Source organism: Thunnus thynnus, chromosome 7 (genome assembly GCF_963924715.1).
Source record: "Thunnus thynnus chromosome 7, fThuThy2.1, whole genome shotgun sequence".
Lineage (NCBI taxonomy): Eukaryota > Metazoa > Chordata > Actinopteri > Scombriformes > Scombridae > Thunnus > Thunnus thynnus.
In genome coordinates this window covers 33,990,154-34,014,646 of record NC_089523.1, presented here as the reverse complement: position 1 = coordinate 34,014,646, position 24,493 = coordinate 33,990,154, and the positions used below count along the sequence as shown (strand labels likewise).

Below are 24,493 nucleotides of genomic sequence, written 5' to 3'. Positions count from 1 at the left end.
GACAAATCCTTTGTCTGATGCAGTTAGGAGGTCATTTGTGACTTTCACCAGTGCTGTCTCTGTGCTATGATGCCTCTAAATCCTGACTGAAAATCATCAAATAAACTATTGTTATGTAGAAAGTCACATAACTGATTAGAGACTGCTTTCTCAAGGATCTTAGAGAGAAATGGAGGGTTAGATATAGGTCTATAATTGGCTAAAACACCTGAATCAAGAGTAGGCTTCTTAAGAAGAGGTTTAATTACAGCTACTTTAAAGGACTGTGGTACATAGCCTGTTACTAAAGACAGATTGATCATATCTAGTAAAGAAGTGCTCACTAAGGGTAAGGCTTCCTTAAGCAGCCTAGTTGGGATAGGATCTAAGAGACAGGTTGATGGTTTAGCTGAACAAATCATTGAAGTTAGTTCAGACAAGTCTACTGGAGAAAAATAGTCCAAATATATGTCAGGATTTACTGCTGTTTCTAAGGTTCCTGTGTTTGGGGAGAGAACGGTGCCTGTTGAGGGCAGGAGGTGGTTAATTTTGTCTCTAATAGTTAGAATTTTATCATTAAAGAAGCTCATAAAGTCGTTACTACTGAGAGCTATAGGAATACATGGATCAGTAGAGTTATGACTCTTTGTCAGCCTGGCCAAAGTGCTGAAAAGGAACCTAGCGCTGTTTTTATTCTCTTCTATTAATGCTGAGTAATAGGCAGCTCTGGCATTACAGAGGGCCTTCCTATATGTTTTAAGACTATCTTGCCAGACAAAGCGAGATTCTTCTACTTTGGTGGAACACCAAATCCTTTCCAATTTTCATGATGTTTGCTTTAATTTGCAGGTTTGGGAGTTATACCATGGAGCTAACCTCTTATGTTTTATTATCTTCTTTTTTGAGGGGGCGATAGAGTCGAGTGTTATTTGTAATGAGCCTGCAGCACTATCAATAAGATTATCAATTTGGGAGGGACTAAAGTTAACATAAGAGTCCTCTGTAGTATTGAGACATGGCAGTGAATTCAGTACTGATGGAATTGCTTCCTTAAATTTATCTACAACACTATCAGAGAGACATCTAGTGAGGACATTTTTGTCTGATGGTGTATAATCCAGTAATAGGAATTCAAAAGTTATTAAAAAAATGATCTGATAAAATAGGATTTTGTGGAAAAATGATTAAATGTTCAATTTCAATCCCATAAGTCAGAACAAGGTCTAGGGTGTGGTTAAGACGGTGAGTGGGATTATTTACACACTGAGAGAAGCCAATTGAGTCTAATGAGATAAATGCAGTACTGAGACTGTCACTATCAACGTCCACATGAATATTAAAATCACCTACTATAATTACTTTATCTGTACTAAGGACTAAATACGACAAAAACTCTGAGAATTCAGATAGGAATTCAGAGTACGGGCCAGGAGGACAATACACTACAACAAATAGAACTGGCTATAAAGTTTTCCAGGTTGGCTGAGAGAGACTAAGAACAAGGCTTTCGAATGAGTTATAATTAAATTTAGGTCTAGGGTTGATGATTAGGCTTGAGTTGAAAATGGCTGCAACTCCTCGGCCAGTGTCTCGAGGAATATGAGTATTAATATGACTGGGGGGAGTGGATTCATTTAGGCTGACATATTCTTCATGACACAGCCAGGTTTCAGTGAGACAAAATAAATCAATATGATGATCTGAAATTAAATCGTTTACTAAAACAGCTTTAGATGAAAGAGATCTAATGTTCAAGAGTCCACATTTAATTATGTTATTTTGTTGTACTATTGCAGTAGTGGTTTTAATTTTTACTAGATTTTCATGAATGACTCTTCTCTTGTTTACTTTGGATTTAATTGATTTAAGTGGTCGGGGGACAGACACAGTCTCTATGTAGTTTTGGGTGGGTAACTGCTCTAATGGAAGCGCAGAGAAGCGTGTAGGACTGCAGCTCTGCCTGCTGGTCTCAACTCTGGGTTGTCATGGTTTTGGTCTACTAATAAACTCAGCCATATTTCTGGATATGAGAGCAGCTCCATCCAAAGTGGGATGTATGCCGTCTCTCCTAATCAGACCAGGTCTTCCCCAGAAAGTCTGCCAATTATCTATGAAGCCCACATCGTTTGCTGGACACCACCTCGACAACCAGCAGTTGAATTGTGACATGCGGCTATACATGTCATCACTGGTCAGATTAGGCAGCGGTCCAGAGAAAATTACGGAGTCCGACATTGTTTTTGCAAATGCGCACACCGACTCAACATTAATTTTGGTGATCTCCGATTGGCGTAATCGGGAGTCGTTGCCGCAGACATGGATGACAATCGTACCATATTTACGTTTATTCTTAGCCAGCAGTTTTAAATTTAACTCAATGTCGCCCGCTCTGGCCCCAGGAATACATTTAACTATAGCTGCTGGTGTCGCTAACTTCACGTTTCTGACTATGGAGCTGCCAATAATCAGAGTTTGTTTCTCAGCGGGTGTATCACTGAGTGGGGAGAACCTGTTAGAAACATGAACTGGTTGGTGGTGAACCGTGGGCTTCTGCTTAGGGCTATGCTTCCTTCGAACAGTCACCCAGCCGCCCTGGCTTCCCGGCTGCTCGGGAGCTACCGGGGGAGTGGGATCTACGCTAGGTCGGCCCGCACCGGATACTGGCTAACTACATTAGCTGCTGATTGTTTTTCCATGGTGCGGAGCCGCGCTTCCAATTCACTAAGCCTTGCCTCCAGTGCTGCAAATAAACTACACTTATTACACTTACCACTATCACTAAAGGAGGCAGAGGAATAACTAAACATTTGACACACCGAGCAAGAGAGAGCAGGAGAACGAGAGGGAGAGAGAGAAGCCATCACTAACTGCTTAGTTTAAGTTAGCTGCTAATGCTAGCTGCAGAGCTAAAGTGACTAACAACTTGTGCGATTAGCGAGAAAAGTCGCTAAGAGAAAAGCGCTGAGAGTGCTTGTGTAAAACTAGCGAAAGTTTAAATATACAGCAGATATTAATCCACAGTAATGTGATATATATAGGAAAATCAACTGAGATGAAAGCAGCAATGCTATCAGTAGACACAGTCGGCAACCGGAAATGATACAATATGCTTACAGTAGCACGTCCGTATATGTTTCCCTTTGTATCAAGATGGTGAGAGGAAAAGATCTAAGTGACTTTGAAAGAGGGTTCATTGTTGAGGCACAGATGGCAAGAGCTTCAGTCACAATTTATACAGTTTCAATACGAACAGTGACTAAAGTGACATCTGCATTTAGATCTAAGGGAATGTCATCAGGAAATAAGGGAGGAAACTGTGGTTGACAGTTTACATTTGATGCTGGTGCATTAGTGTGATATGCAAGGACAGACAGAAGGTGACTGAGAATGTCAATGCAAGAAAAGAAGAATGCACATTTGAGAGTTCAGTTGTGCAGAAACCACAGGCACTGGTCTACAGAGAGATGGAAAAAAGTGGTTTGGTGAGATGAGTCATCCTTCACCATATTCTCAACAGGTGGACTAGTGCATGTGTGAGACACTTCATGTAAGTTTTTCCTTTAATGTGTCACCCGTCTGTGTGTATGTACATGGATATATATTCATATATATTTATATGTTTCTGTGTTAACTTGTCATCTTTTGTGAAACACATTGTTTTCTTTTGCATGTATTTGTATTAAACACATTGTGTAAATAAACTGTAAATAAATTGCCATTTGTCAATGGCGTCATACCCCTCTACCAAAGAGTATAGTGTACAAGATGCATGTGTCGGCGTTGTGTTTGTCCACCATGATTGTGTCTACCAAAGAGTAACTTACACATATAGAAGATAAAACATTGGTGTTGTGGCTGTTTGCCACAATGGCGTCTACCAAAGAGTATATGCATACAAGATAATACGTCAGTATTGTGGTTGTTCAACAGAAACTGTTATAAATGGACTTTTATTCAGTTTTAAGCCACATATTTATGATAAACCTTTTAGATCTTGGTCGTTTTTAACTACATCTTTTAACTGAATGAAGGATTTTTGTCATCAAACGTCTGGATCTTAAGTTATCAGAGAAACAAGCTAAACAAATGTTAGCAGCAGCCCGACTAGAAGCCCCTCCACAATGTTCGGTGCTCGTCGAACATCGTCAGAGAAACACTGATTTTTAACGTGAAATATCTTTATTCAGTATTTTTACTGTTTTAATCCCCATGCACATTTGTTGTTGGAGAGGAGGAGACCTCTGCGGATAATTCAGCTCCTGGTAGAAACCTGCTGAACATCTGAATCTTAAGTTATCAGAGAAACAAGCTGAGCAAACGTCAGCAGCAGCTCAGCTAGCAGCCCCTACCAGATGTCCGGTGCCCGCTGAACAATGTCAGACAAACACAAATTTTTAATGTGAAACTGCTTTATTCAGTGTTTTCACCTGTTTTAATCAGTGGGTCTGTTTGTTTTGAAGAGGAGGAGACCTCTGTGAATAATTTGGCTCCTGGTAAAAACATCCTCAACCATGAACACTGGAGTAATCCTAACCTGAAGAAACTGGTTGTTAAACAATGAAGACAACTACTCCCATGATCCCATACTACTTCACACCATCATCAAACTCTGTTTGTTATTGTTTTGATTGAGACCCCTAGCACCTGAAATTACATATTGTGCATTTATTGTTTATGACATGATTCTAGTGTTATAGTTCGTATGTGTCTGCAGGTGGATTTTGGCGGGCCAGTCTGAGTCTAAAGACCCAGCTGATTTTTTTTAGTGACACAGCAACAGCCCCAGTAAAACCTAAGTCTATTTCTTTTGTGGTCCTCCAACAAACAATGAACAACAAACAGGAAATGAAATAGCATCTGAACAGCAGTGTGTGTGTTTTCTGAGCCATTATGCAGTAACCACAGATTCAGATTCACATAATCTTCCTGTCCTGTGAACGCTGCACAAAAGGAGGCATTAAAGCAAATAATTTCTATCGGAGATCTCCACTGACAGACAGAAAGGTGAGTGCTGAAAATATCTCATCTTCAGTTCTTTGTGCTTCTACTATTTAGGGCACTATTGTATTTCATGTGTTTGTTTGTTTCTTTATTATTACGGGACATCAGACCTAAATTTGAACCCCTAAACATGCTCAAAAACTCACCAAATTTGGCATGCACATCAGGTCTGGTGAAATATTTGATAAAATGTAAAAAATTTACCCCCCAAAGTGCCAAAATGTAATTAAAATGGCCACTATGGCCCGTAGGAATGTCATAGAGAGATCAAACCAAAACCAAGTTATTCGTCTCATCAAGACCTACAAATCATACGCTGACTCCCCTGACCTAAATCCAACAGGAAGTCCGCAATTAGCCTTTCAAAATGAGACTTTTTCTCAATTTTAGCTCCCAAACAAACGCTATCTCCTCCGAGGACGTTAATGTTATTGGCTTCAAACATTAATACATGACTTATGACATTATGCTGAAAAAAGTAGATAAAAACTCGAACGGTTTGGATTTTATAAGCCATGAAAATTGCAGTGCCACATCACCATTGTGTCAAACAGAGGCTTCTCGTGTGTAAACTATAAGTCTGACCACTTTCAAACCTGAATTAATGGATTAACCACAAAATTTCCTACTAAAATATGATTAATGTAAGATTTTGCCAAAGTCATGGGATTTATGAGGAGATTTCACAAGAAGCGAACTCTAAAATCCTCCTCTCCAACTGCTCCTGGTGATGTCACTCCCTCAGTGCTGTGAAACATTCCGCAATACACACTCATTATAAAATCACAGGAGGAGCAAGAAAAGACTTTAAAACTCACACTCTAATATCTCAAAAACAGTAAAAGATAGAAAACACATGTAAATTCAAGATTTGTAGGTCAAAATCTTGTGACTCATTTAAAGTTCGAATGAAGTTTGTATCTAAAACTATGTGGAAGCAGTAAATGTTCAAAAAGATGTGGGTTCGCTCACACTCTCCATTCAAATATATGAGTATTTTTCTGTTCAGCTGCAGTTACTTATTGTCTCTACACACCTGACAGTACACATGTCAATCAAGCTTTGATCAGGTCATGTGGGTTAAAAGTCTTTACTTTTCTAAAAATAGACTTGATGAAAATTAGGAAATTAATTTGTTTTACACACAAAGTCATCCAGAGTTTTCAATTTACTAATTGAAATTCAAGTGAATGGGCCCAAAACTTGCATAATGTTGATGACACAGGTGTGAGCAAGACAGACATGTCTCACCCTGCAGAAAATTCTCATCCTCACACCGTTGAGATTTGATGTTTCGCCATGACAGAGGAAGTTGCTATAACTTTATTGTAAATACTCCAGTCTGCACCAAACTTCTCCCAGCTTGAACACGTCTACATGACAATATTCCATCAGTGACGCAAACGGCAACATAGCAGGCAACATAGTGGACAAAGGAAGTGATGTTTATCTCCTTCTTGCACTGTCTGAAAACAGCCCAGGTTTGAAGACATCTACATGCCCATCTTCGATGGCACCGCAGCCTGATGTGTGCGGAGGCGCGAAGGCCCATTCAACGTTGCTTGCAGCTTTAATTTTATGTTGAAATTTTGAGTCTTTTTCTAAAAATCTAAATCTCAATATATTTTCCAAGACAACTTAAGATAAAAACTGTTTTAAACAACTCTTGACACTTTGCACAGAGTTTATAAGAGGTTGACTACAATCCATGTCCATGCCAATTTACAATTTTGAAGTGACGTTTTCACAGTTAATTTGAACACATTACTGATCTGAACCAGCTTACAGCTGGTTGAGAATAGAAGATGTCATAATCTATTTAGAAGTATTTCATGGTTCACAATTAATCAAAGGCTTTTTAAATCTAAGAATACTGCTTCCACTACTACCTTCATCCAAACTACTTTTCATGGTTTCTGGTTCCTTTAAAATACCAAATTGTGTTTGTTTTGGGTTTAAACGTTGATTTCTCTCCAAGATTTGATTTCTCTTTTCAAGACCTTTGAAATCAGTGGTTTAGTAGTCTGTAGTTGGTCTGTAGTCACATGATTCATCAGGTCCCCCAGATGTACCACTTTTAACATAAGATAAGAAAACTTTATTGTCCATTACATCACATGAAATAGAAATTTGCCTTCTGCATTCTGGCAACACAGTGTAAAACAGACAGTAAAGAGCAGCTAAAATACATAAATATACTTTCAGCAGCAGCAGTGCTCATGGGCTGTGTTTTTGTGTTTGTGGGGGTGGGGGGTGGCTACAGCAAAGGGCACAAATGACTTCTTCTTCCCATTTTTCCTGGCTAGTGGGACCTTGAGTTTCCTGCCAGATGGCAACAGCTGGAATGATGAGTGAAGGGGGTGGGTGGGATTGTTATAGACATGGGTTGCCTTTTTGATTGTGGACTGGTTGTATAAGTTCTGGAGTTGCAATTGTTTATTTCCAATGATCTTATCCAGCCCAAATGAACATTTTACTTCATTTGTATATATGGAGAACAGAAGGGGACAAGGCAGTTGGAGATCAATTTACCTAGTGAGCTATTGGCCTTACAAGTGTTGCACTGTGTTTTTAATATGAGAAACATATCTTTTTATGGCAATCCATCCAGTAGTTGTTGAAATATTTACATCTGTACCAAATTAGAGGACCAAACAACAGACACCATCTTAGCCTGGCTAACAAAGCCACTCTGTTAAAGGCTAATAATCTAAGTGGCTGTTTATGTCAAATATGAGCAGAAACATAACGGTCAGATATGTCTGTGAAAATTCTGGTAACGTTATATCTAGAAGTATTAAGTTAAAGGAAAGTTCACAATTTTTCAAGTGTGCCTTTCCTCGTTGCGGGGGCTTGTCAATCGTCTGCTTGCCGTCCTCTTTGGAGCTGCTATCCCCTGTGAGCCCGCCAACTGCTGGCGTTTTGTGCCTCTTAATTTTCCTGGTATCCACATAAAGGTAACTCATGCTTTGCACATGTGAGCACAATGTCAACTATAACTTTTATATGTTCCCGGTTTCTTTCTATTATCTCACTTTGTTGGCCTTTTGTGTTGACAAGCTGATTGTGAATGATTGTGCCATGTCTGGACTTGTCGCCTTCTCTGTAGTTATTGTATTTCTGCACAGCTATCTGATGAGCTCTGCTGGTTTCATGTTTATAACAAGCTGTGTTCATGTGTTTCTAATCCTTATATCCATGACGTCTAAATTACTCTTCCCCACCTATCTCATCAAACTGCCGACACATTTTACAAAATACTGCATCCTTGCTAAGTCTGTACTGTAAAAATGCGTACTTCCTATACCAATATAAGGAGAAGCTCCTGGCCTCATGTCGAAAAACTGAGATGGGGTACTGTTTGAGTTTGGGCTGTGTTGCTGGTTCATCTATAGCTGAAAGGTCCACTGAAGTCAACGAGGCAGTCGCGATGGATGAGATTGATGAAGAAAAGATGGGAATGGAAATACATCCTTGAGAACATGACTGACTTTCACCTAGGTGAAACTGGCAGCCTTGTCCTTCAGTTATAGCCCCTTCTGTCCCGCCAACAGAACCCACGTCCCACGTGGAGCCCACGCTAGCGTTAGCTTGATTTTCACTAACATGCGGAGATGGTGGTGGAAACACCTGTGATGATGGGGCATAGGCAGTCGAGGATTCTGGCAACTCTGTTCTAACTCTTTAAAGTATTTATAAATCAATGCCCGTTGTGCCATAATAATGAATTAATTTAGCTGTAGCCCACAATATAGGATCAATTTTTCAAACTAGTGTTTTTGGCCATCATCTGCTGCTGAACAACTTCCCTACCATGATGTGCGTGCCCAGGCTTAACTGGCCTGGGTAAATGAAAATGGCCTGTTGTTATTGGTCCAGACTTCACACATGATAGTAGCCTAATAAATGTTTTTCACTTTTTTAGAAAGGTAAACTTTTTTTTAAGTCTTTATTGTGTATTTAAATGTTAATTTTAATTATTAAAAGTAAAAGTTAAGAAGATGTAGTCAGTCATTTAGGATGGGCCAGTTGTACAACTGCCTCCTATACTTCCACCGCAGCTCAACAGGGAAACACTGTCCAAGGAAACAAAAAGAGGCAATTTGATGGTAAAAAGACTGTAAATGTGGCAGATACAGCTCTCTTCATGACGACACAGACACAGGTCAGTTCTTTGAAATGGGTATTTATTGCTGGGGCACGTCTTGTTTCTCTGATGCATCCATACCTTAGTCATGCCGTGAGAACTCATTGGTCGCTTGTCATGAAAAGAGGTTCTTGAGTCCTTGAGAGTCTTTTGAAAGTCCTTCTGACTGTCTGCTTTGGCTTCATACATCAATAATCATAACTTTGAATGTAATATAGCAGAGCTTCGTGAGAGACCTCCGCTCACATTTCATTGTACACAGTGTTACAATGAAATTTGTTGTTGTGGTACTACGAACGGAGAACAGAAACATGGAAATACAAACAATGGACTAATGCACTAGTGCAGGGGTGGAACTAGACTCTCAACACAGAAGGGGTGGAGCATTCTCAAGGGGCCCTTCTGATAAAATCATTTTAAAATTCACAACTGTAAAATAGCTGATATATCCTATCCGATCCATAAATACCAATTGTCACTTATTGAGCCGAGCAAGCCTATGTCTAAGAAAACATACAGGGAAGTTACTTTGTCAGACAAGCTTGTTCTGAAGATCAAAAAAATAAAACAGATTGCCAGTTGTGTTCAAATATTTCAGCAGGCGGTGCTCTACGTGCATTGATTAATGAATGGTTCAGCTCCACCGATGATAGACAGTGACGGACCAGTTGCTCTGTCTCAGTAACATGTCTTTCTTACTCAGGAATAACAAACAGAAAATGGAGACAGTGGTCTACAATACTGTACTGTATAAGGCCTATTCAAATATAAAATAGACACAGTGGTCTACATCACTGTAAGGCCTATTCAAATACAAAGTAGACAGTCTACAACACCACAGGCAGTGACACAGACAAGGTGCCAAGATGCCGTTAGCAAGGAGTTTAACAACACATTGTTGGGCTTCATACTCCATGTGCATAAAACAAAGGCAGGCCTGCATGCAACCCACAAAGCCTGATAACAAGAAACAGTCAAACAAAATGAGTCAGTTTCGGACTCCATATCCCACCATGCACTGCTCCGTGTACACCTAGGTGTTAAACCGGAAACTCTTGGGCGAGTGCAAGATGCCGACCACCAGGTGGCACCATCTTGCTATTGTCTAACCAAGACACAGTGGTCACTTCCATGAGGCGCATGATGGGTGTTCCACAAGGATCAGTGTTAGGTCCCCTATTATTTAGCCTATATGTTAATGATCTCCCTCAACAGTGTCATGATGTAGAACTACAAATGTATGCAGATGACACCGTTGTGTACACACATTCAAAAACAACTGAGTTAGCTGCTGCTAAGATAACAACTGCATTGGAAAGGATCACACATTGGCTTGATCAATCATGTCTGAGTCTAAATGTAAACAAAACAAAAGTTATGTTTTTCTTTAAAACCATAATACAAAGGTAAAACGATTGAAATAGTTACTGATTTTAAATATCTTGGTGTGACACTGGATCCAAATTTGAACTTTAAGAAACATGTTAAAAAAACGGTTAAAACCATAAAGTACAACTTAGCACATTTTAGACATTTTAGAAACTGTCTCTCTTTGGATGCAGCCAAGATATTTATGCATGCTATGATTCTTTCCCATATGTCTTATTGCATCACATGTTGCATCACATAGAGAAACAGCCATAAAACCTCTTTAGTCCTTATACAAACAAACTCTAAAAATCTGGACGAAAAGCCAATGCATTTCCATCACTGTAGGATACTGTTTATAAAATTTTAAATGGTTGGCCCCTCCTCTATTAAGTGACTTTGTGTACACTCAATCAGTAAGTTCTATTAGATCCTCCAGAATATCCTCTATACAAGATTGTACCAGACCATTTCATCACACTGCATTTGGGCAGTCAGCGTTTTCTGTGGAAGCCACAACTCAGTGGAACGTCCTACCTGATGATATGAAGAGCTGTAGTTCCATCAATATATTCAAGGCCAAATTAAAACATCAACTAAAGACCAATCAGCTCTGCAACCTCTGAATCCACACTTCATCTAGGGTCTTCTCATTAGCGCAAGTAGTCTTGCTTTTAATTTGACAAGTTTACATTATTAATTTCTAATTGACATTGTAAGTGTATGTAATGTTCTGTTGTGTGTAGGTAGTTGTGAGGCTCACAGTTGGTGTCCTGTATTATTAATTAATATTAATAATATTAATAATTTCATGATTTCATAATAACCAAACGCACTCCTACCAGTCCCAACAACATTCATCTAACATTCTGACTCATTTCTTCATAACCAAAATTTAAGTCTAATTATAGATGTTTGTAACTTTATTGAGCCCTGAACAGGCATTTCCCCAAAAAAGAGCAGTTAGCGAAAAATCTGAAAAAATTAACAAAAATTGCTCTTTTTTCTGTTTTATACTTTCTTGACCCCACACATTTATCAAGTTTAGCTAAATTAAGTCTGAAACTAAGCACTTGGCAGTGGTGTGGTCAGAAGCCAGTCAGACAGGTCATTAAAGGAAATAAGGTATACAGTAGGATAACATTCATTCAATCATTCATTCACACATTCATTTTATCAAAACAGTTAACAAAGTTAGAGTGTTTCATAGTGGTGTAATACAACAAACCACATTACATCCAATTAGAAAACTATAGGATGGCATTTAGACAGCATATTTATGTTCTTATCAAAAACAAACAATGCACATATCATACTGCGTGTCAGATGCATTTTTCACATGCACGTCACACGCAACACATGCAACATATCTTTTGCATGATATGTGCACGTGGAAAATGTGTCTGACACACTTTCTGTCCAGACACAAGACGAGAACCCCTTGGCTGAGGTGGGGGCTTGTCTCTACTCTGTGGAAGACAGACTCTGAGTCTTCTGAGGACTTTTTATTTTTTGTCATGATCAAGACACACAAACAGACTTATTAATATCATATTATTATATAATATTAATAATGTAATATTAATATTCAACTAAATAACAAAATGCATGTTCAAGCAGGCAGACTGGGCCCAAGGTGGGCCCCTTTGTAACTGGACCCGGGGCAGCCACCCGTCTGCCCACCACTCACTCCGCTACAGCACTAGTGGTTACAACCCTTTCAGTCACCTGTGTTCATTTGCTACCTGTTATACATCAGTATATTCCTATACTGTACAAGACAAATCTGTTTAATCACATCAGATTAAAATTTTAACTTTACATCAAATTTTTTCAATCAAATCAATTATTTATTTATTTGTTGTATTAAATAATGGAATCAAATATGAATCAATTATCACTTATGCATCATGAACATGGTGCATTTATGCAACAGCACTTACAGCAGATATCCACTAGATATGACTAACTCAGACTGCTGAAGCTTCATATAAGCTTCACATCAACTTTTAAATGACTGTGTGGACACACTGTGGATTTTGGCCTCCATCACTTACATTGAAAGCACATTTGAAGGGGATCTTTTAATATCCAGTATGAACAGGAGGAATGATTACAGCGAGGAAAACCTCTTTCACTGTTCATATGGACACCTGACTGCTGAAAGACATGCTTGAATAAGGTCACCTGGACTTGCTTTAGATTTAATCCAAAAGGCTTCTTCCTGTCTTACATGTGTAATGATAAAGTCAGCTGATGGTTCAGTAGGATATATAGTTAATGTGTGAAACTATATTTAACACTATAAAGATGATATAATTGTGTTCATCCTTCTTAGAACCTCAACAAACATGGGTGACCTGGTAGGAGAAGGAGTGACCTCAGTCCCCAACCAGACCAACAATGATGATAATAATACTAACTGTGATCCAGTCGCCACATCAGCCCACCTCTTCTTCATTCCGGTCTACAGTCTGGTGTTTCTGGTGAGTGTCAAATATTCACATTACAGTCACATTTCCTCATCCTCCGTATGCTAATCAGCACACATGTTAATCTCTTAAAAACCTGTCCTGAGTTCCTCTTGTTTCCTCTCCAGGTGGGTTTGGTCCTCAACAGCTTCACCATGAAGGTTTACTTCTGCTCAGCTCAGCAGCAGGTATCCAGGATCATGATGGTCTACCTGAAGAACCTGGCAGTCTCCGACTTCCTGCTCTGCCTTTACCTCCCCTTTCGCATCATCAGCTACACCAACAGCTCCATCACCTTCCACGTGATCTACTGCACCTTTGGAGCCTCAACCTTTTACCTCAACATGTACGTCAGCATCCTGTTCATGGGCTACATCGCTGCTAACAGGTAGATCCCCCACCCTAGACTCCAACACACCATGCAGTTTATCAGCACAGTTAATACTTTTTATAAATATTTTATTGCTTTATTGTCTGTTTTTATATTCCTGCACATTATCTTTATACTGACTCTGCAGAGCAACAGCAGCAACTACAGTTGTAAGTTCTTACAGTCAAATAAAAAACTGACTTTAAATTCAGAAAATACAGATGAAAACTGAATTTAAGCTGAAATTTACAATTTCAAACAACAACCTGTGCAGTTCAATAAATTAACAGATCTGAATCCACTGAACGAAGACCAGGGGTTTATACAACATGCAAAATTTAGTCAAGATAACTTTTGTTTGCGTTAGAAGAGCTATTTGCATTTGTTAACTTAACCTAAACTATGAATGCAGCCCTTTCACTCATATTCTTAATTTGAAACAAGTTACATTTTACAATATACAAGTTCAAGTGAGTTTATCTTCCCATATGCACAGACATAGAATACAAGCACATTGGAACTCCTGCAAGCTGAAATGGTCATGAGCTTTCTCCATGTCCTCCTATCATTGCAGGAGTAAAGACCTGGTCCTCTCCTCTAGAACTAATATTAGAATCTTCATTCCTCATGAAATCTGTGGTTTGATGTTTTGTATCACTGTTAATCAGTGAAATAATCTGCTGACGCCTGCCTCTCTTCTCTCCAGGTATCTGAAGATCATCCATCCTTTAGGAAATCACATCCTGCAAACAGTGCAGGCTGCCCGCATCATCTCCACGGTAACCTGGGTTTTCCTGCTGGCCATAGTGATCACCTACGTCACCTTGTCACTACTCACACAGGAAACTCTGACCATTGTCCCTGACACCTGTGATGCCTTTCTAAGCGCCCAGGTCAATGTGTTCTTCAAAATCATCCACACCTGCTCCGCTGCCGTCTTCCTGTTCGTCTTCGTCTCCCTGGTCTTCTTCTACTACAGCGCCTCCCGCAGTGTGTTGCTGGCACAGCAGAGGCAGCCGGCATCCTCCAGCTGCAAGAAGCTCATGAAGTCACGCAAGAAAATGTTGGTGCTGGTCAGCGTCTTCTGCATTTGTTTCGTGCCGTACCACCTGGTTCGCCTTCCCTACACCTTCCTGAGGAGGTGGTGCTCTTTGAGCCTGATGTTGTACTACCTGAAGGAGACGACCATCCTGTTGTCAGCTCTCAACATCTGCCTGGATCCACTAATCTACTTCATCTTTTGTGAGGCGTTCCGGGCTCAGCTGAGCCGTCCACATAGCAAGAAGGCAAGGAGGCGCAGTGAAGGGCAGCCGAAAGCCTCAAACAGTGAGGCATCACTCAGCACTTCAACAAGACAAACCGATGGGCTGTAACTTAAAGGATCATTCTGGTGATTTTCTATATTTTTCTTCTTGAGAGCAGGAAAAAAGTGTTGCACACACACTCTGGCTCCATTTGTATTTCTCTTTTATTCGAATGACGTTTCGGCCCTCAGGTCTTCTTCAAATTCAACAATCATATTAGGACACAGGCACGGGTATGTTATATAGGCCACACCCTAGTAACACAGCTGATGGTGATTAGATGATCATGTTCCACCATTAGGGGGAGAAAAACAATCAAAAGGCCTTCAGAAGATCAAAACTTTTAACAAACAGTGACAGGAACTACAGCCAATCAATTCTCTTCAAATAAACTGACAAAAACCAATATGTTTCATACCACATATAGAGATTCAAATTTTACATTCCCTTTGGTTAAGCACATTCAAATATGTTAAAAAATACATTCATGTTGACTAGATTTCTAATAGATATACAGAAAAAGTTAAACCTCATCTGTGAATAAACATCATAAACAACTTATTCTAAATATCTACTAAATAGAGGAACATTACAGAAAACACTTCAAGTCATAATCTATATTTACTCCATGAGGTGACAGGGTTCTCAGACGGTGGATCCAACAGTGTTCCCTCCTGGAAAGTAAAACATCCAAGGTACCTTGGAGGGAGTAATACTTTCTCAATACAAATATATTCTAGAGAGGAAATATGATGATTAAATTGGATAATTCATGTTTTTGCATCTAATAGTGCTTCTATGTTCAGCAATATGAGTTTTCAGTGCTTTACTCATCTTTCCAACATACGACACAAGGCCTAGTGATGAGATAAATGACTGATTTAGTGTGACATAAAAAACTTCTTTAATAGGGATCTCTTTACCTGTGTGAGGATGTTTAAAACTGTTACAACGGTAAGTATAATTAAACTGACTACAATGACCACAGTGACGGTTGCCTTCAGGGATACAGTCGTTGTTAAAGTAGCTCGTGCTGGTAGTGATTGAAGAGGAGGTAAATATGAATGTACCAGGTTTTCACCTCTTTTATATACCATGAGAGGTTGTTCTTTAAATGCACCATTGAGTTGAAAATCAGATTCAAGTATATGCCAGTGTTTTGTTATTATTCCCTTTATCTGTTCTGCACTCTCAGAATACTCTGCTCTAAATATTATACAGTCATTTGATTTCACCGTAGGTTTATTTTAAAAGATCAGACCTAGATCTGTCTTTTATTATAGTGGCTGCATCATTTAGGACAGATTTTTTTGTATCCTCTTTGTTAAAAATTGTTGTGTCATTTGTCATTTCATTCATGTTCCTGTCAAAATGATCAATTTTTGGCAAATTCGCTTTAATCAGCAAAACTGACTAAAAGGGAGAATTTTTTTTAAAAGTAAGGGATGATCAGAGCAGGTCCAGGGTCTTTCTCTTCTTCCTGCGTCATGTATAGCTTTTCCTCTGTCTTCATCTGACTGTCATGCCTGGTTCGTCTATGGCTTGTTTGGATAAAAAACTGGAATTTGAGGCTGTTCAGCTGGTCAGTTTTTTTACGTCCTGCAGGCCGTAATGTAGTGGAGTAGAAAGTACAATATTTCCCTCTGAAATGTAGAAAGTAGCATCACATGGAAATACTCAAGTAAAGTACAAGTATATCAGGACACATTTAAATATAAGAGTCACACCACCCTCTGCTGGTGTCACACGGTGCTGCACCAACACTGATTCATAGATGACAAACCCACCTATAATCAATTTAACTTCCACTCTGACTGGACTAATCATGGCTAATAACTACATTTAGACTAATTAGATAATAATTAGCACCAAACTGATAAAAAAACCAACGGAGATCTTGGACCTGACAGTGATGTGAAACAAAATAGGTGACCAGTGTTCCACTAAAATAAAGACTTATTAACTTTTGTACACTGACAAAGATATGAATGTGTCTGAACATCTTTACTTGTCTTTTCAATAACATGTTATACACACCCATAAACACACACATTTCTATACACATATCCATATATTTATATATGCAAACACACACCCACGCATAATCAAAAAAACATTTAGCTCAACGTCCCAGTATCTGTTAACATTTTAAAAATATAAAAATATATTCTTATTGTTTCTTGTTCATTACTTGTTATTTATTGTCATTTTATAAATACAAAATACAAATCAGAGGAAAAACCTGAATAAATGAGTGGAGAAACAAATGCAGGTGCGCTGCGTGGTACAATCAAGCAGTTAACATCCAATCATGCTCTGTAGCTTGTGTACAAATGTTGAGCAGGCCCAGCTGATTCTGATTTTGTATCAAGATGACGAGAGGAAAAGATCTAAGTGACTTTGAAAGAGGGTTCATTGTTGAGGCACAGATGGCAAGAGCTTCAGTCACAATTTCAACAGTTTCAATAAGAACAGTGAATAGCAACAGTGACATCTGCATTTAGATCTAAGGGTATGTCATCAGGAAATAAGGGAGGAAACTGTGGTTGACAGTTTACATTTGATGCTGGTGCATTAGTGTGATATGCAACGACAAACAGAAGGTGTCTGAGAATGTCAATGCAAGAAAAGAAGAATGCACATTTGAGAGTTCAGTAGTGCAAAAACCACAGACACTGGTCTACAGAGAGATGGAAAAAAGTGGTTTGGTGAGATGAGTCATCCTTCACCATATTCTCAACAGGTGGACGAGTGCATGTGTGAGACACTTCAATGTGAAACACATTGTTTTCTTTTGCATGTATTTGTATTAAACACATTTTGTAAATAAACTGTAAATAAATTGCCATTTGTCAATGGCGTCATACCCCTCTACCAAAGAGTATAGTGCACAAAATGCATGTGTCGGCGTTGTGTTTGTCCACCATGATTGTGTCTACCAAAGAATAACTTACACACATAGAAGATAACACATTGGTGTTGTGGCTGTTTGCTACAATGGCGTCTAACAAGGAGTATATGCATACAAGATAATACATCAGTATTGTGGTTGTTCAACAGAAACCGTTATAATTGGACTTTTATTCAGTTTTAAGCCACATATTTATGATAAACCTTTTAGATCTTGGTCGTTTTTAACCACATCTTTTAACTGAATGAAGGATTTTAGTCATCAAACGTCTGGATCTTAAGTTATCAGAGAAACAAGCTAAACAAATGTTAGCAGCAGCCCGGCTAGAAGCCCCTCCACAAAGTTCGGTGCTCGTCAAACATCGTCAGAGAAACATTGATTTTTAACGTGAAATAGCTTTATTCAGTATTTTTACTGTTTTAATCCCCATGCACATTTGTTGTTGGAGAGGAGGAGACCTCTGTGGATAATTCAACTCCTGGTAGAAACCTGCTGAACATCTGGATCTTAAGTTATCAGAGAAACAAGCTGAGCAAACGTCAGCAGCAGCTCAGGTAGCAGCCCCTACCAGATGTCCGGTGCCCGCTGAACAATGTCAGACAAACACAAATTTTTAACGTGAAACTGCTTTATTCATTGTTTTCACCTGTTTTAATTAGCGGGTCTGTTTGTTTTGGAGAGGAGGAGACCTCTGCGGATAATTTGGCTCCTGGTAAAAACATCCTCAACCATGAACACTGGAGTAATCCTAACCTGAAGAAACTGGTTGTTTAACAATGAAGACAACAACTCCCATGATCCCACACTACTTCACACCATCATCACACTCTGTCTTTTGTTATTGTTTTGATTGAGACCCCTAGCACCTGAAATTACATATTGTGCATTTAAATGGATCTCTGTTTATGACATGATTCTAGTGTTATAGGTCGTATGTGTCTGCAGGTGGATTTTGGCGGGCCAGTCTGAGTCTAAAGACCCAGCTGATTTTTATTCTTACTCCACCACTGACCACAGCCGAGCTAATTTGATGCTTAGTGACACAGCAATAGCCCCAGTAAAACCTAACTCTATTTCTTTTTTGGTCCTCCAACAAACAATGAACAAAAAACAGGAAATGAAATAGCATCTGAACAGCAGTGTGTGTCTTTTCTGAGCCATTATGCAGTAACGGCAGATCCAGATTCACAGAATCTTCCTGTCCTGTGAACGCTGCACAGAAGGAGGCATTAAAGCAAACAGTTTGTATCGGAGATCTCCACTGACAGACAGAAAGGTGAGTGCTGCAAATATCTCATCTTCAGTTCTTTGTGCTTCTACTATTTAGGGCACTATTGTATTTCATGTGTTTGTTTGTTTGTTTGTTTCTTTATTATTATGGGACATCAGACCTAAATTTGACCCCCTAAACATGCTCAAAAACTCACCAAATTTGGCACACACATCAGGTCTGGTGAAATATTTGATAAAATGTAAAAATTAATCCCCAAAGTGCCAAAATGTGCTCTCTAGCGCCACCTATGTAATTAAAATGGCCACCACGGCCCGTAGGAATGTCATAGAGAGATCAAACCAAAACCAAGTTATTTGTCTTATCAAGACCTACAAATCATATGCTGACACCCCTGACCTAAATCCAACAGGAAGTCCGCAATTAGCCTTTCAAAATGAGACTTTTTCTCAATTTTAGCTCCCAAACAAACGCTATCTCCTCCGAGGGCGTTAATGTTATTGGATTCAAACTTTAATGCATGACTTATGACACTATGCTGAAAAAGTTGTTAAAAACGCGCGAAGGCCCATTCAACGTTGCTTGCAGCTTTAATTTTATGTTGAAATTTTGAGTCTTTTTTAAAAAATCTAAATCTTAATATATTTTCCAAGACAACTTCAGATAAAAACTGTTTTAAACAACTCTTGACACTTTGCACAGAGTTTATAAGAGGTTAACTATAGTCCATGTCCATGGGCTGTGTTTTTGTGTTTGTGGGGGTGGGGGGTGGCTACAGCAAAGGGCACAAATGACTTCTTGTATCCATTTTTCCTGGCTAGTGGGACCTTTAGTTTCCTGCCAGATGGCAACAGCTGGAATGATGAGTGAAGGGGGTGGGTGGGATTGTTATAGACTTGGGTTGCCTTTTTGGTTGTGGACTGGTTGTATAAGTTCTGGAGTTGCAATTGTTTATTTCCAATGATCTTATCCAGTCCAAATGAACATTTTACTTCATTTGTATATTTGGAGAACAGGAGGGGAGATAAAATGCACCCCTGTGGAATGCCGGTGTTCAGGTCAAGGCAGTCGGAGATCAATTTACCAAGTGAGCTATCGGCCTTACAAGTGTCGCACTGTGTTTTTTAACATAAGGAACATATTGTATAAGTCATACAGATGCTGCATTTTATGGCAATCCATCCAGTAGTTGTTGAAATATTTACATCTGTACCAAATTAGAGGACCAAACAACAGACACCATCTTAGCCTGGCTAACAAAGCCACTCTGTCAAAGGCTAATAATCTAGGTGGCTGTTTATGTCAAATATGAGCAGAAACATAATGGTCAGATATGTCTGTGAAAATTCTGGTAACGTTATATCTAGAAGTATTAAGTTAAAGGAAAGTTCACAATTTTTCAAGTGTGTCTTTCCTCGTTGCGGGGGCTTGTCAATCGTCTGCTTGCCGTCCCCTTTGGAGCTGCTATCCCCTGTGAGCCCGCCAACTGCCGGCGTTTTGTGCCTCTTAATTTTCCTGGTATCCACATAAAGGTAACTCATGCTTTGCACATGTGAGCGCAATGTCAACTATAACTTTTATATGTTCCCAGTTTCTTTCTATTATCTCACTTTGTCGGCCTTCTGTGTTGACAAGCTGATTGTGAATGATTGTGCCATGTCTGGACTTGTCGCCTTCTCTGTAGTTATTGTATTTCTCCACAGCTATCTGATGAGCTCTGCTGGTTTCATGTTTATAACAAGCTGTGTTCATGTGTCTCTAATCCTTATATCCATGACGTCTAAATTACTCTTCCCCACCTATCTCACCAAACTGCTGACACATTTTACAAAATACTGTATCCTTGCTACGTCTGTAATGTAAAAATGCATACTTCCTATACCAATATAAGGAGAAGCTCCTGGCCTCATGTCCAAAAACTGAGATGGGGTACTGTTTGAGTTTGGGCTGTGTTGCTGGTTCATCTATAGCTGAAAGGTCTACTGAAGTCAACGAGGCAGTCGCGATGGATGAGATTGATGAAGAAAAGATGGGAATGGAAATACATCCTTGAGAACATGACTGACTTTCACCTAGGTGAAACTGGCAGCCTTGTCCTTCAGTTATAGCCCCTTCTGTCCTGCCAACAGAACCCACGTCCCACGTGGAGCCCACGCCAGCGTTAGCTTGATTTTCACTAACATACGGAGATGGTGGTGGAAACACCTGTGATGATGGGGCATAGGCAGTCGAGGATTCTGGCAACTCTGTTCTAACTCTTTAAAGTATTTATAACACAATATTGGATCGATTTTTCAAAAAAAGTGTTTTTGGCCATCATCTGCTGCTGAACAACCTCCCTACCATGATGTGCGTGCCCAGGCTTAACTGGCCTGGGTCAATGTAAAATGGCCTGTTGTGATTGGTCCAGACTTCACACATGATAGTAGCCTAATAAATGTTTTTCACTTTTTTAGAAAGGTTAACTTTTTTTAAGTCTTTATTGTGTATTTAAATGTTAATTTTAATTATTAAAAATAAAAGTTAAGAAGATATAGTCAGTCATTTAGGATGGACCAGTTGTACAAGTGTGTTGTACAACACTGTGCCTGCTATACTTCCACCGCAGCTCAACAGGGAAACACTGTCCAAGGAAACAAAAAGAGGCAATTTGATGGTAAAAAGACTGTAAATGTGGCAGATGTAGCTCTCTTCATGACGGCACAGACACAGGTCAGTTCTTTGAAATGGGTATTTATTGCTGGGGCACGTCTTGTTTCTCTGATGCATCCACACCTTAGTCATGCCGTGAGAACTCATCGGTTGCTTCTCGAGTCCTTGAGAGTATTTTGAAAGCCTGTCTTTCTTACTCAGGAGTAACAAACATAAAATGGAGACAGTGGTCTACAATACTGTACTGTATAAGGCCTATTCAAATATAAAATAGACATAGTGGTCTACATCACTATAAGGCCTATTCAAATACAAAGTAGACAGTCTACAACACCATAGGCAGTGACACAGACAAGGTGCCAAGATGCCGTAAGCAAGGAGTTTAACAACACATTGTTGGGCTTTATACTCCATGTGCATAAAACAAAGGCAGGCATGCATGCAACCCACAAAGCCTGACAACAAGAAACAGTCAAACAAAATGAGTCAGTTTCGGACTCCATATCCCACCATGCACTGCTCTGTGTACACCTAGGTGTTAAACCGGAAACTCTCTTGGGTGAGTGCAAGATGCCGACCACCAGGTGGCACCATCTTGCTATTGTCTAACCAAGACACAGTGGTCACTTCCATGAGGTGCATGATGGGTGTTCCACAAGGATCAGTGTTAGGTCCCCTATTATTTAGCTTATATATTAATGATCTCCCTCAACAGTGTCATGATGTAGAACTACAAATGTATGCAGATGACACCGTTGTGTACACACATGCAAAAACAACTGAGTTAGCTGCTGCTAAGCTTACAATTGCATTGGAAAGGATCACACATTGGCTTGATCAATCATGTCTGAGTCTAAATGTAAACAAGACAAAAGTTATGTTTTTCTTTAAAACCATAGTACAAAGGTGAAAAGATTGAAATAGTTACTGATTTTAAATATCTTGGTGTGACACTGGATCCAAATTTGAACTTTAAGAAACATGTTAAAAAAAAAACGGTTAAAACCATGAAGTACAACTTAGCACATTTTAGACATTTTAGAAAGTGTCTCTCTTTGGATGCAGCCAAGATATTTATGCATGCTATGATTCTTTCCCATATGTCTTATTGCATCACATGTTGCATCACATAGAGAAACAGCCATAAAACCTCTTTAGTCCTTATACAAACAAACTCTAAAACTCTGGACAAAAAGCCAATGCATTTCCATCACTGTAGGATACTGTTTATAAAATTTTAAATGGTTGGCCCCTCCTCCACTAAGTGACTTTGTGTACACTCACTCAGTAAGTTCTATTAAATCCTCCAGAATATCCTCTATACAAGATTGTACCAGACCATTTCATCGCACTGCATTTGGGCAGTCAGCGTTCTCTGTGGAAGCCACAACTCAGTGGAACGTCCTACCTGATGATATGAAGAGCTTCCATCAATATATTCAAGGCCAAAGTAAAACATCAACTAAAGACCAATCAGCTCTGCAACCTCTGAATCTAAACGTCATCTAGGGTCTTCTCATTAGCGCAAGTAGTCTTGCTTTTAATTTGACAAGTTTACATTATTAATTTCTAATTGACATTGTAAGTGTATGTAATGTTCTGTTGTGTGTAGGTTGTTGTGAGGCTCACAGTTGGTGTCCTGTATTATTAATTAATATTAATAATTTCATGATTTCATAATTCATAATAATATATGATAATTATGAATTATTACTAATAACCAAACGCACTCCTACCAGTCCCAACAACATTCATCTGACATTCTGACTCATTTCTTCATAACCAAAATTTAAGTTAATAAAGACTAATTATAGATGTTTGTAACTTTATTGAGCCCTGAACAGGCATTTCCCAAAAAAAGAGCAGTTAGAGAAAAATCTGAAAAAATTCACAAAAATTGCTCTTTTTTCTGTTTTATACTTTCTTGACCCCACACATTTATCAAGTTTAGCTAAATTAAGTCTGAAACTAAACACTTGGCAGTGGTGTGGTCAGAAGCCAGTCAGACAGGTCATTAAAGGAAATAAGGTATACAGTAGGATAACATTCATTCAGTCATTCATTCACACATTCATTTTATCAAAACAGTTAACAAATTCAGAGTGTTTCATAGTGGTGTAATACAACAAACCACATTACATCCAATTAGAAAACTCTAGGATGGCATTTAGACAGCATATTTATGTTCTTATCAAAAAGAAACAATGCACATATCATACTGCATGTCAGGTGAATTGTTCACATACAAGTCACACGCAACACATGCAACATATCTTTTGCATGAGATGTGCACGTGGAAAATGTGTCTGACACACTTTCTGTCCAGACACAAGACGAGAACCCCTTGGCTGAGGTGGGGGCTCGTCTCTACTCTGTGGAAGACAGACTCTGAGTCTTCTGAGGACTTTTTATTTTTTGTCATGATCAAGACACACAAACAGACTTATTAATATAATATTATTATATAATATTAATAATGTAATATTAATATTCAACTAAACAACAAAATGCATGTTCAGGCAGGCAGACTGGGCCCAAGGTGGGCCCCTTTGTAACTGGACCTGGGGCAGCCACCCGTCTGCCCACCACTCACTCCGCTACAGCACTAGTGGTTACAACCCTTTCAGTCATCTATGTTCATTTGCTACCTGTTATACATCAGTATATTCCTATACTGTACAAGACAAATCTGTTTAATCACATCAGATTTAAATTTTAACTTTACATCAATTTTTTAAAAAAAAATAAATTGTTTATTTATTTATTGTATTAAATAATGGAATCAAATATGAATCAATTATCACTTATGCATCATGAACATGGTGCATTTATGCAACAGCACTTACAGCAGATATCCACTTGATATGACTAACTCAGACTGCTGAAGCCTCATATAAGCTTCACATCAACTTTTAAATGACTGTGTGGACACACTGTGGATTTTGGCCTCCATCACTTACATTGAAAGCACATTTGAAGGATCTTTTAATATCCAGTATGAACAGGAGGAATGATTACAGCGAGGAAAACCTCTTTCACTGTTCATATGGACACCTGAC

The 24,493-nt window shown here is 39.0% G+C and overlaps 1 protein-coding gene across 1 annotated transcript; it reads left to right on the top strand.

The window, feature by feature from the left end:
• Positions 1-12,963: 12,963 nt before the first annotated feature.
• LOC137186813 (P2Y purinoceptor 14-like) lies at positions 12,964-15,374 on the top strand. The gene is made up of 2 exons (XM_067595849.1): positions 12,964-13,354; positions 14,043-15,374. The coding sequence occupies exons 1-2, from the start codon at positions 13,029-13,031 to the stop codon at positions 14,707-14,709; spliced, it is 993 nt and encodes a 330-aa protein (XP_067451950.1). The 5' UTR covers positions 12,964-13,028; the 3' UTR covers positions 14,710-15,374.
• Positions 15,375-24,493: the final 9,119 nt, after the last annotated feature.

Bases quoted from the DNA above. Each gene is read 5' to 3' on its own strand.
- LOC137186813 (XM_067595849.1), top strand. From the start codon at position 13,029: ATGCTAATCAGCACACATGTTAATCTCTTAAAAACCTGTCCTGAGTTC. The intron at 13,355-14,042 runs GTAGATCCCCCA...TCTTCTCTCCAG, and splicing joins GGCTACATCGCTGCTAACAG to GTATCTGAAGATCATCCATC.